This window comes from Ctenopharyngodon idella, chromosome 10, assembly GCF_019924925.1.
Source record: "Ctenopharyngodon idella isolate HZGC_01 chromosome 10, HZGC01, whole genome shotgun sequence".
Lineage (NCBI taxonomy): Eukaryota > Metazoa > Chordata > Actinopteri > Cypriniformes > Xenocyprididae > Ctenopharyngodon > Ctenopharyngodon idella.
In genome coordinates, this window is record NC_067229.1 from 15474173 (window position 1) to 15487157 (window position 12985).

The 12985-nt window shown below is 36.3% G+C and overlaps 1 protein-coding gene across 2 annotated transcripts; it reads left to right on the forward strand.

Annotated features, from left to right (window-relative positions):
- The first annotated feature begins 3648 nt into the window (after positions 1 to 3648).
- LOC127520916 (leucine-rich repeat-containing protein 3) lies at positions 3649 to 10082 on the forward strand. Of its 2 annotated transcripts, XM_051909631.1 has the most exons (4): positions 3649 to 3880; positions 4342 to 4541; positions 6368 to 6469; positions 8886 to 10082. In XM_051909631.1, the coding sequence occupies exons 3-4, from the start codon at positions 6450 to 6452 to the stop codon at positions 9952 to 9954; spliced, it is 1089 nt and encodes a 362-aa protein (XP_051765591.1). In that variant the 5' UTR covers positions 3649 to 3880; positions 4342 to 4541; positions 6368 to 6449; the 3' UTR covers positions 9955 to 10082. The 2 variants fall into 2 exon arrangements, with proteins under 2 accessions (XP_051765591.1, XP_051765592.1); XM_051909632.1 differs by having other exon boundaries at positions 4410 to 6469.
- Positions 10083 to 12985: the final 2903 nt, after the last annotated feature.

Below are 12985 nucleotides of genomic sequence, written 5' to 3' on the forward strand. Positions count from 1 at the left end.
AATATTGTCAAATTATGCAAAAAATTACGCAAAATGTTATAAAACACAACACATTTGAGATGTGGAAATCTTCATGAATTTCAGAAAAAAAAAATGACAAAATTTTCCAATGACGCATATCTTTTGTTAATACACAAAATGTGATTTTTTTTTTTTTTTTTTCACATGACTGAAAGTGCCTGTAGTTAAAGAAACACCCTCCAATGATTAGCATGTGAATTTCTTGTAAAGATGCCTTTAGGAAAATATCTCCACATAAATTGCGGGAAACCAAGTAATTGTCACCATTCTTGGCAAGATATCACTGGTAATTTCCTGAATTTAATTAAACAAGACAGCAAATTAAAAGAAAAAAAAAAACTATCTGCCGTCTAACATTTCTCTGTCAATATGACGCATGCAAAAATACAGCATCTCTCTTTAATGTTTTCTCCGTGTTTGTTTGGATCTATCAAAGGCGCTAAGATTTACAGCTGTGCTGCAACCAATAATGGAGACACAAGAGTGACTAGTTTTTAGTCTCTCTAAAATATCTTTCATCCCACACTGTTTATACTACAAACATGAATAATACCTCAAATCATGTGGCTTGTTGAGAAAAAATCCTTAAGCCACTTAGCAACACAATAGCAACCACCCACAACAGCATAACACACTTAGCATCATGCTAACAACCACTCAGAACCCTTCAACAAGTACATAGAGGCAAAAAAAATACACACAGAAGTTTAAATTACACTGTTATCTTTCTAATTTCAAACGCTGGAGTAAAATTCTGATCTAAACCAGCCTTTCTTTTCAATTATGAGCAGAACCTACTCAAAACAACATGGCTAACTCATTCCAGATTAGCAGGCAGGAGAAAATGAACTGCTAATGCCACTTTACTCTCACACAGAAGCATTGTGTGCCAATTTAGGACATTTTACACAACAGAAATTCAAGCTTTGTGGTCAAAACAGAGCGTTTCTGGACATAGTGTAATGACTCAATACGAACCACAGATGTAAACAAGTGAATCAGTGTAATAATGCAGAGGGCAGCAGAAAACATGCTTTATCCTCGGAGGTAAACAGTGAGAGAAAATATCTTCTCTGTTTTCCTTCCAACCAAACACATGAGCCGTCAATTAGTGACGTCATTATGATGGAGGCAGATGTGAGGCAGACAAGGGAATCTAAATATTTGCCCATGACTCATTTTGTGTCCTCTCTGACCTTTCATTTTGGTCCGTTCTTTCATCCATGTCTTCTTCTTTGTTTTTCAGGGTTGTTGTTGTTGTTGTAAGTTGCTGAAGTTAGGTTTATGTTCTTTCTAGTCCTCCTTAAAGGTATAGCGTGTTTTTTTTATTCAATGTTTCATTGTACTTTTACTGCTAAGCCCAACGCAGCAACATCGGCTCAACCAATACAGTGCAACTCAGGGCTGCCAGGTTTTCACAGCAAAACCCACCCAATTGCTACTCAAAACTAGCCCAATGGTGTTTTCGGTAAAAACCACTTTTCCAGGGGGTTAAATCCATGTTTTTGGCGGGGTTCCCAGGTGCTAAATATCATGTTATTTGGGTTCGTTTCAACCCGCGGACATGAAAAACAACAAGCGGTAACAGTGTAAAAGTAGCCCAATTCCGCGGGAAAACCGCAGACTTGGCAACACTGGTGCAACTATGCCCACTTTTTCTACGCCCACTTTTTCAGCGTATTTTTTCCAATCATATATATATATATATATATATATATCATATATTATAAAAAATATTAAATTATTATGCATTATTAAAATACACATTATATTAAAATATTAAAGTATTTCGAGAGAGTAGAGAGACCGACTTGATTACATCATTTGCAGTGCTTCATGAGAGTGGGCGGAGCTAACAAGATCTTTACCAGCTGGAGCAAACTTTTGGCCTGATTTTGTTCAAAATTATGTCACACCAGTTCATTCTTCGATTTCACTTGAAGTATATTGGGGCCTTTAGCATAAGCACCTAGTTATATATTGCCTTGCTTTATTATTGTTGGGTTTGTACATTTAAAAATGTGTCAGCTTCAGTGTTACGTTTCTTATCATTTCAGCAAAAACATCACAAGCTACTCCTCCGCTGCTGTACAAAGGATTGTGGGTGATAATAGCCCAAATAGCACGCTACATGCAAGTGTTGGGGATAACGGATTACAAGTAATGCGAGTAATCAGATTACTTTTTTAACCAGAAAAGTAGCGCGTAACTTTTAAAAGTAACTTTCCCCAACACTGCTTTTGCAAACAGTATAAGAAAAGCACATCATCCAGGCACATCCGGCCCTATTTTCAATGTTGGGACACACTAACTCTGCTAGAATAAAGAACTAGCAGGCATGCAACAAAAATTTAGACATGTGAAAAGGTGATTTCTTGTACAGCATTTAGACAAACATCTTTGTACCTGTAACAATAAAAAACATGCACATGGTTTTCAGTCTGAATAAGCATGACACTGCTGTATACAGTTGCTTTCCTCTCCTCTAGTAACCTTTTTCTTTGTCGCTCTCGATCCTCTTTTACCCTGCAGTAAAACACGAGGGGTGTTACATTTGATCTGTCTGTTTTAGTAAGTGTCTCTCTCTCTCCCGGCTGAGCTCTTGGCATTCCTGCCAACAACATCAATGTCATTAGTTCAAAGTCTTTCCTTTTTTTCACCGGACAGTCTGTCCACCATGGGATGTACAATCCTCTCTATCTCTATATCCCCTCTGCCCCAGTTAACTTATTCCACCAGCGTAAATGTAAGTAATCAGCTGTCGCGCAGCTGTTTTTACTGACAATTCTGCTGGTTCGCTTTGAGTGAGTAAAGAATTCAAATGTTACTGGAGCCCCTTTGTATCAATTAAACATAATGGCATAAACATTGCAGTGGAGGTGAATTAAACTGTGTGACCAGTGTATATTTGGATATATTTGAAATAATTTAGACCCTTCTGTACTTCAGATGCCTTTTGGTGATTTGGTGACTTTGAGTATGAGTACAGAATTATGAGTACTCCCATTGTTTTATTATCTGATATCATCACTGTGCCATGGTCTGCAAACAATACTCTTTTGTAAGGGGATCTGACTTTCCACTGAACCCTCTGTTTTTACATTTAACTTCATTACCAAACATCTGATTCATCCTGTGACTCATTAGAATCGGATGATTTAAGTTCATGTTCACTGTTTTGGAGGGTATGTTTACAGAACGGCTGGATGAGACTCAGTGAGACAGAGAGAGAGAGAGGTGGTGTTTTAAAGCTTTGTTATAAACAGAATCTAATGGGTGGTCTGTGTTTTTGTGCAGTTATCTATGGCCCACTCACTGCACCGTTCCAGGATCTCCACTGTTTTTTTCCCAAGTGCAATGATGTTTAAACGTTAAACGCTGTTGACCTCTGCTGGTCAGGAAGTGAACTGCACAGACAGCATTAATGCCATCGTGGCCCCTGGTACTGCTTCATGTACAACTTCTTAAATAAGAGCAGTACTTATGTCACAGCACGATTTGATACAGAAAGTTGTACTTCAAAAAGTCCAGATAGATAGAGAGATAGATAGATAGATAGATAGAAAGATAGATAGATAGATAGATAGATAGATAGATAGATAGATAGATAGATGGACAGAAATGATTGAATAAAAATGATTTGACCATCCTGTAATCCAGTGAATCCAGACCGAGGATTACAGTCTCATCTGTGTCTCACTCAGTCTCTCACAGGCTGCACATCACCCGCTGTGTTTACTCTGAGATGAAGAATCTTGAGCGTATCATAATCCCACCAAACAGCACAAATCACTAGTGTGAGTGAAGAATGACCATCTCACACGCTGCACTGCATGATACCAGTAGATTCTCTTCAACAGTAAGTAATCTATCTATCTATCTATCTATCTATCTATCTATCTATCTATCTGTCTGTCTATCTATCTATCTATCTGTCTGTCTGTCTGTCTATATATCTGTTTATTGTTCTGTCTGTCTGTCTGTCTGTCTATCTATTTATCTGTCTGTCAGTCTATCTATCTATTCATCTGTCTGTCTGTCTGTCTATCTATCTATCTGTCTATCATTCTCATCTATCTTATCTATCCATCCGTCATCTGTCTGTCTAAAAATGGCATTACCGTTTAAATGCATATGAACTAGTTACATATTTTAATTTTTATCATGATGCTTGTGATGTTAATCCTCATAAATATTGTGTATAATAGGTTAACAATTATTTAAAAAAAACTTCTGTATTATTAAAAATATCTGTATAATTATTTGTAACTGTTTTAAATGGAAAGGCAATAATAGATATAACAATTCCTTTGATTTAAGACTCTTTATAGGTCAGAGCTGCAGTTTATATTAGAGATCCTGGATGAAACTCAACCCTCCTTCCGCAGATACCTGCACAGTTACATGATCTGAGGGGCTCAGGTGAACAGCGACGGCCCACCTGGTCTCACTGGCCAATACTAAGGGAATGGAGAGGATAAATTAGGTCAATCCAATCAAGATTGGACCAATAACATAAGGTATGTATATATACAGTACTGTGCAAAAGTCTTAGGCAACCATTAGATGTTGTTTTAGCAATGGTATAATGACCATATATAATTATTTCTCAGTCTCTTTATTGGAATACAACCAGAAAATACAGGAAATTTGTATACAGTATTAAAAACCAGAAGAAAAAAAAAAAACAGAAAAAAAAAACACAACAGAAAAAGACAACTTACATAGGCAAGTATTTAGTGACCTCCCCTTACACTTGAGCAATAGCAGGAACTATGGATGGTCATTAAAACATTGCTAAAACAACAAAGCACATGTACACAGTACTGTAAATAATATATATATATATATATATATTATATTATATATATATACATACACATTATTTCTACATGTCTAACATTTGTGTTCAGCAGAACTGAAATAATGCAGGACAAAGTGAGGCTTTGGAGAGCTTTAGATCTAATCCCACACTCTCTATCTCTCCTTCCTTTTACAGATCTGAAGATGGATGGGGTTTTTTCAGTTTTATCCCTCTAGTAATATCCCAAACACAAAGAAATAAGCTGGTTTTAACCTTTACTCTTTGTTTCATTAAATCTGTCATCTGCATGTACATAGACTGACATGTATGGAGAAACTGCGCTCATAGCTGAGATGGATTTTTTTTTTCTCAATCCCGAGAGAGGTTACGAGTCTGATTTTATAATGTATAAAAGATGGAAGGAGAATATCCCATAATCCATGCTATGAGATAATTTACACTAGTACATCAATAAAATTTGACGTCACAAATGGGATAAACGTTAAAATACACCCTGTTTCAAAGTTCGAAGTTCTGTTCAGAATATATAAAAAAAAAATATAAGGAGAATTGGAATGACAAATACAGTAGTGGCCAAAAGTGATGTCCGACCTAGGAAAAATTGACATCTTCACACTTTATATAAATATTATTAAAATGTGATTTTGTAAGCATAATATTGCATAGTAGTGCTTTCAATTGTTGTATTCGTGATAATGCAATGAAACATGCAGACATCATTTTTGGCCAGGCTGTCATAAAAAGAAATTATGAACACTTGCAAAAGCAAGAGAGAACCACAAAATATTAATAACTGATAATGTTGTAGTCAAGGTATGCTTTTTCCTGTGAGCTTTTTGTTTTTCTATGCATTTTTTTTTTTTTTTTTTGCATGGTAAAATAAAACCTGCCTTTTTTTTTTTGCCATATAATTTGTCAGATAAATACCTTAACCAAGTTTAGTGTTTCGTTCTTCCCTCATATTTATTTATTTTTTTTAAATAAATTATTTCTCTTATATTTTGATGGTTTAATTAAACTTGCGGAGTCTTAAAAAACAATATAGGAACGTAAAATCAAAGACTGTCTAAACTTTTTTCACCATTTTTAATAACCTTTTCACATTTTAAATGGAACAAATATTTAAATGAAAAAGAAGTGCAAAATAAATATAAAATGTCAACTACCCATTAATAAAAAACACAGTACCTCCGGACATCACTTTTGGCCACTATGCATCCAATCAACCCCATCTTTACCATGTAAACCAGGAAACCCTGTACATTTTGAAAATGATATGCACAAATAGCCTGTTTACATAAAGAAAAAAACACACAAGTAGTCAGTCTGCTAATTCATTTAATATAACTTCTTTATTTTCTTCTTTTGATTTACATTTTGTCACCAGTTTTAAAAATGCAAAATTCATAATTGCCTCCTGAAGTGATGCGGTTTGCACCCCCTCGTTGTATCTGCGCCCTCAGCTGCCAGCGTGAAATATTAATCACTTTGCTCTTTCTCTTTTCTCTTCTCTGCCAACAGCTGCTCCTGTACAATAGTGTTTCCCTCCCGGCTCAAACACACAGACACATGCACACACTCCCCACCTGCAGCTGCTCCTCTGATGACAGACTCTAAACTCAGGTAAGGGGCGATTTATACTTAGTTTTGACTACGTAAATTAACTTTAAGTTTTCAAAGCTAAAGTAAACCCTAGAATAGGGTTCAGGCAAGGTTTTTACCATAAGATCTGTGTCCTGACAGAGGATGTGAGCTACGATAGATATCACAAAACAACATATGTAGAAATTCTGTATTGTTAACAGACCGTTCTTTATGTTTATTATGCATTTATATTTTATAAAATTCCAATGCTCTTTTGTAATTATAATTGAGATATTATATTTGTACTTTTAAAAACCTATTTGAATATTTGTACTTGTCATACTATGACTGTTTAAAATGATTTAGTGATGGTTAAAGGTGCTTAAAAATGGTGAAAAAAGAATATAGTGACTAGTTACGCAACCTGTGATTATTCACTCCTATAAATTTTAACCTAAAATATAAATTTTGATCAAACAAAATGTCATGGACACATATAAAAAAGTTCAACGCTCAGTACTACACTGTCCTTAACCAGTAATTGTATAACAGGCTTTGAACATCCGTTTGCTCACCTGTGTGGAAACACCTAGTGCAGCTCAACATTTAATTGTCCTGTTTATTTACTCAGTTTATATTGGAAAACATTTGTCTCTTATTTATATTTTATATAAATAATATGCCATATTTGGTATTGAGAAATGGTCTGTCAATAGTATCAGTGAAAGTTACATTATTACACCATTAGATGCCGGCAAAGACTCTATTTATGAGTGAGTCAGAACAAGTAAGTTGTTTTAGCACTGTGGGAAATCCCCTTAACTTTTAAAAGGACAAAGACAAAGATATCGCTTTCCTCAGCGGACATTCAAACCGATTTTTATAATGGATATAATATTATGGACATTGACCTGAAGAATGAATGCTATATCAGAAGCAGGTAATATACTTGTTTAGTCAATCTCTCTTTCATAATACCATAATACTCTACATCAGTGGTTCCCAAACCTGTCCTGAAGGACCCCCAGCCCTGCACATTTTGTATGTCGCCCTTATCTGACACACCTACTTCAGGTCTTGCAGTTTCTACTAATGAGCTGATGAGTTGAATCAGGTGTGTTAGATGAGAGACATCCAAAATGTGCAGTGCTGGGGGTCCTCCAGGACAGGTTTGGGAACCGCTGCTCTGCATAATACAATAAGCTTCAATGAAGCGTCTCGATGTTCCTTCATTGCTAGTTCTAAAGTGACGTTTTAGAATTAGTAACGGAGGTTTGGGCTCAGCTGTTAAAGGGATAGTTCACCCAAAAATGAAAATTCTGTCATCATTTACTCACCCTCAAGTTGTTCCAAACCTGTATACAATTCTTTGTTCTTTTGAACACAAGGGAAGATATTTTGAAGAATGTGGGAAACTGAACAGTTTTGGGGCACCATTGACTTCCATTTTTTTTTTCCTACTATGGAAGTCAATGGTGCCCCAAAGCAGCCTGCTTACAAACATTCTTTAAAACATCTTCCTTTGTGTTCAGCAGAGCAAAGAAATTTATACAGATTTGGAACAACTTGAGGGTGAGAAAATGATGACAGAATTTTCATTTTTGGGTGAACTATCCCTTTTAACTGTCAACTTGAGATTTTAATCTATGGTGGAAGGAAGTAGTTCTCCACAAAAGTGTTTTTTTTTAAAGACACTCCATTGTCGTTCTTAATTATTTACACACTTGTGCCGTCAAACTGTTTTATAAACGCAATATCACACTCGTAGCCACGCAATATGGCTGTATATCAGCACACTGTGATTACCTACAGCTGAATCACAGCTGTGCTGATAAATAGCCATATCGCACGGCTACTCATTCTACTCGTTCAATGACATTCTCGCCTAAAAAACTCTTTAAACTACATTTTGTGACATAACAACAGCAGTGTCTATAAAAAATATAGTGGACTTGCTCAACCACCATGACAGTCGCCGCAAGATGAGTGATACAAACGGTGAAACGGTACCAGTGCTGATACTGGGAGAATATCGTACTGCTCTCAGCCAATCAGATCTGAGAACCAAAAAAGAACTGTTGTATAAATATATATATATCATTATTATGCATATAAATATATATATCATTATTATGCAAAACTTTATATGCAAAAATGTTATATTCGATTTGTTTATATATAAATTATTATAATAATAAATAATAAAATACAAACCCTATTATATATCACATACTCCCAAAAGTCCCAAAAGTGCTCAATGTTTAAAAAAGTTTTTTTTTTTTTAAACTACTAACTTTTTGACAATATATATATATATATATATATATATATTACATGCATATAATATCCCAGATATTTAATCACTTGGTAAAGAGCTGGGATTTTACATCTGAAAGGTTATAGGTTTGACAGAGACATACGTGGCTTTAAACAAACTCTCTTTGTTTCTCCACAGAACCTCCAGGATGCATCTGTTGTTCGTGCTTCCCTTGGTGTTCGAGGTCCAGTCCATCTCCATGAACCACAACTTCACCTGTGACTGCAGCTGCCATGTGGAGCTCAAAAGTGCTAACTGCACCAGCAGCAATTTCACCAACCTGCCCACCGCCCTCCCACCATTCACCGAACAACTGGACCTGTCCCACAACCACCTGAGTGCCATCCAGCCCCGAGCCTTCCACACCACACGAAGACTTCGCGTCCTGCTCCTCAACGACAACGCCATTGGCATGCTAGCCGATGGAGCGTTTTCTCTGCTGGACGATCTGTTGAGGTTGGACCTGAGCCGGAACCGAATCTCATCTCTGAGTGAAGGATTTTCACAGGGTCTCGGTTCCCTTCGAGATCTGTCATTGGCTGAGAACAGATTGACCAGCTTGGACAGCAGTTGTTTCGTCCACTTGGATGCACTGCAAAGACTCAATCTCAGCCATAATGCTATCGATACGATCAAGATGAGGGCGTTTGGGTCCATGAGTACCCTACGCCAGATACAACTCAGTTGGAACAATTTAACGGTTCTCAAAAATGGCATCTTCTCCATGCTACGAAATCTTGAAGTCCTAAATTTATGTCACAACCAGATTGACTTCTTGGACGTCGGCGTGCTTTCGCCATTGACCAGTCTTGCTGTACTGGACCTCACCTACAACAACCTTTCCACTATTCAATTCAAGACCTTCTTGAGTCTTAATACGTACAGCACTCATATAATGCTCAAAGAAAACCCATGGAAGTGTGACTGTGATCTGCAGCGAGTCTTCCGGAAGCTCTGTAATGTCAAACGGCTGTTCCTGGATGACTATGACAACCTCTCCTGCTTTGATGAAAACAACAGAAACTACACGGCGGGTTTTCATAAGGAATTCTGTGTTGGTGAGATGGTTACTGTCCTGGTCATTACGATCACAGTGATCATCACTGTTGTGGCTGCCTTAGTCATGGCAGAAAAGAAAAGGGGAAATAAGAACAAAGAAAAGCATTGGACGGAAGCCAGCGAGTTGTCCTGTGCATCGCAAGATTGAACTAATGACAATAGTGTAAAAAGGAAAATTAATCTATCTCTTTGCTTTATACTCGTACACAAATGTCTTACTAATTTGTAAAAAGATTTGATAAAATGTCACACAAACTATATGTGAACTTGTGACTAGCCAGATATATATATATATATATATATATATATATATAATATATATATATATATATATACATATATATATATATGTATATATATATATATATATATAGTATGTACTCATTCGAAATGAAAGTAAAGCTTCTGCAAAGAGAAATAATTCCAAAACTAACAAACAAGAACTGAATGCTTAAAGGGATAGTTCACCCAAAAATGAAAATTATCCCATGATTTACTCACCCTTAAGCCATCCTAGGTGTATATGACTATCTTCTTTCAGATGAACACAATCAGAGATATATTTAAAAAATATCCTTAGTAGTCCTCCAAGGTTTATAATGGTTTTGAATGGGGGGCTGCATTTTGAAGCAAAAAATAATGCATCCATCCATAAAAAAAAGTAATCCATACGACTCCAGTGGGTTAATAAAGGCCTTCTAAAGCGAAGCTATTTGTATATTTGATACCCATATTTAAAAGTTTATAAATTTTATTAAATAGCTTCTGGTGGACGACCATATGCAGAATGCGGAAGTCGATTTGCGGTGGAAGAGAATCCTTTGACCTGAGCACAACGTAATGACGAACGCGGAGGCGCAGAGGATAGAGCAAAACAAATCACCAGTCACAGATTATAAGTCAAAAACGATCATTTTTAGAGAAAGAGAAATTTCAGAGGATCTCGATATAAGAGAAGGAGAGCTTAAATTTGTTGCACAGCCCTATTTGTTTGAACCACGAGAGGCGTCTAAGCTTACAATACTCCTACATCCTGCGTCATACATCGCGTCAGAGGATTACTCATTTGGCGCAAGCCAACTTGCCCATTCTGCGTATGGTCATCCGCAGGAAGCTAGTTATTTGAATTTATAAAGTTTTAAATATGGATATTTTTCTTACAAAAATGCATCGCTTTACTTCAGAAGGCCTTTATTAACCCACTGGGGTTGTATGGATTACTTTTTTATGGATGGATGCATTATTTTTGGCTTCAAAATGCGGCCCCCCATTCACAAACATTATAAACCTTGGAGGACTAAGGATATTTTCAAATATATCTCAGATTGTGTTCATCTGAAAGAAGATAATCATATACACCTAGGACAGCTTGAGGGTGAATAAATCATGGGATTTTTGGGTGAACTATCCCTTTAAATGTTCAGTGTTGTTCACCATACATGTTGAACATCATTTTTACACAAGATGGCGCTAAATAGCTATTTTTGGCTCGGTTTCACAGACAGGGCTTATTTTAAGCCAGGAATAGGCCTTAGTTCATTTAGGACATTTAAGTAGCTTTTATAAATGTGCCTTAGAAAAACCATTACTGGTGTGCATCTTGAGACAAAACAATGGCACTGATATATTTTAAGATATGTCAGTGCAAGTTGCTTTCAGTTAAAACAGCTCAAACATGCATTTTAGCCTGGGACTAGGCTTAAGCTTTGTCTGTGAAACCGGAGGTTAAGGTGTTAGTGAGAGAAAAGAAATGGTGGAGTGATCTGCAAAATATCTAAGTAGCCCCGGTAATGCAGAGCAGTCTTGATGCAGCAGAATCTAATATAGAAACCACCAGAAGCATTGTAATAATTTCAAATAAAGACTTTCCAAACCATGATGGACAACAAATTTAGGTTCATAAAAACACACACACAAACACACACACACACACACACATATATATATATATAGTGCATATTTGTGTATAGAAAAAGAATAATAACAGAAGGAAAAGCTCCTCTTCTACCTATCTTTCAGTTCTTCTTCCACTCTTTTAGAGTGGGCGAGGCCTCATCAGAAATGCATAGAAGTTTGTTTCTTATGAGATCTTTTAAGTCTCAGAGGCTCCTTTACACTGACACATGGAGTTTATGCACTAGGTGCACTCCAAAGCACTTTTCTTCTCATGTTAGTTCACCTAAAAATGAAAATAATGTCATTTATTACTTACCCTCATGTCGTTCTACACCGGTAAGACCTTTGTTCATCTTCGGAAAACAAAAAGTCATTGAAACTCTCAAGATCCATAAAGGTACTAATAACATATTTGAAACAGTTCATGTGAGTTCAGTGGTTCTATCTTAATATTATAAAGCGACGAGAATACTTTTTGTGCGCCAAAAAAAAAAAAAATACCGACTTTTCAACAATATCTAGTGATGGCCGATTTCAAAACGCTGCTTCATGAAGCTTCTGAGCTTTATGAATCTTTTGTTTCGAATTAGTGATTCGGAGCGCGTATCAAACTGCCAAAGTCACGTGATTTCAGTAAACGAGGCTTGGTTACGTCATAACTGTCTCGAACGGTTTCGAAATTTCAATGGTTCACCACTGGGGGGCGATGATCTCTGTCAAGCCGTGAATCATAAGTCTATGATTTTTGCCTGATCTCTGATCACTTTTACATTTGTAGACGTTTTAATGAGACATTAGTATAATTAAAAAGAAATAGTTAATAGTCTCTTGTTAGCCTGTTTAGCTGAGCCATCCATGGAACAAACAAAAACAAGCCCTGAAAATCGAGAAAATAACACGTATTATAGAGACACTTGATATGTAATCTTATTAGATGGTTAGTTAATTGCGTTTGAGATTTTACTTTCTATAAAACATTTGAAATGGGTTTGTAAAAGGTGTTTTTATGCATGTTTGGCCTGAGTTTTTGTTGTAGCCTATTTACACTGTTCTGACCAGCAGAGGTCACCAGCGTGTGACGAGAAGCCCGAGCACCTCAGTCGCTTTCCTTGTTCTTCTCCCATTTTGTTTTGGGTCAAGTGTTCAGCCATGCTTTTTTTTTTTTTTTTTTGACTTTGACTTTGACTTTGATTACAACAAAATGGCATAATTAGTAAATATACAAAGAAAAAGGCTGACATGGAAGACTCAAAACAACAGAACCATGTTTAATCCAAAATAAA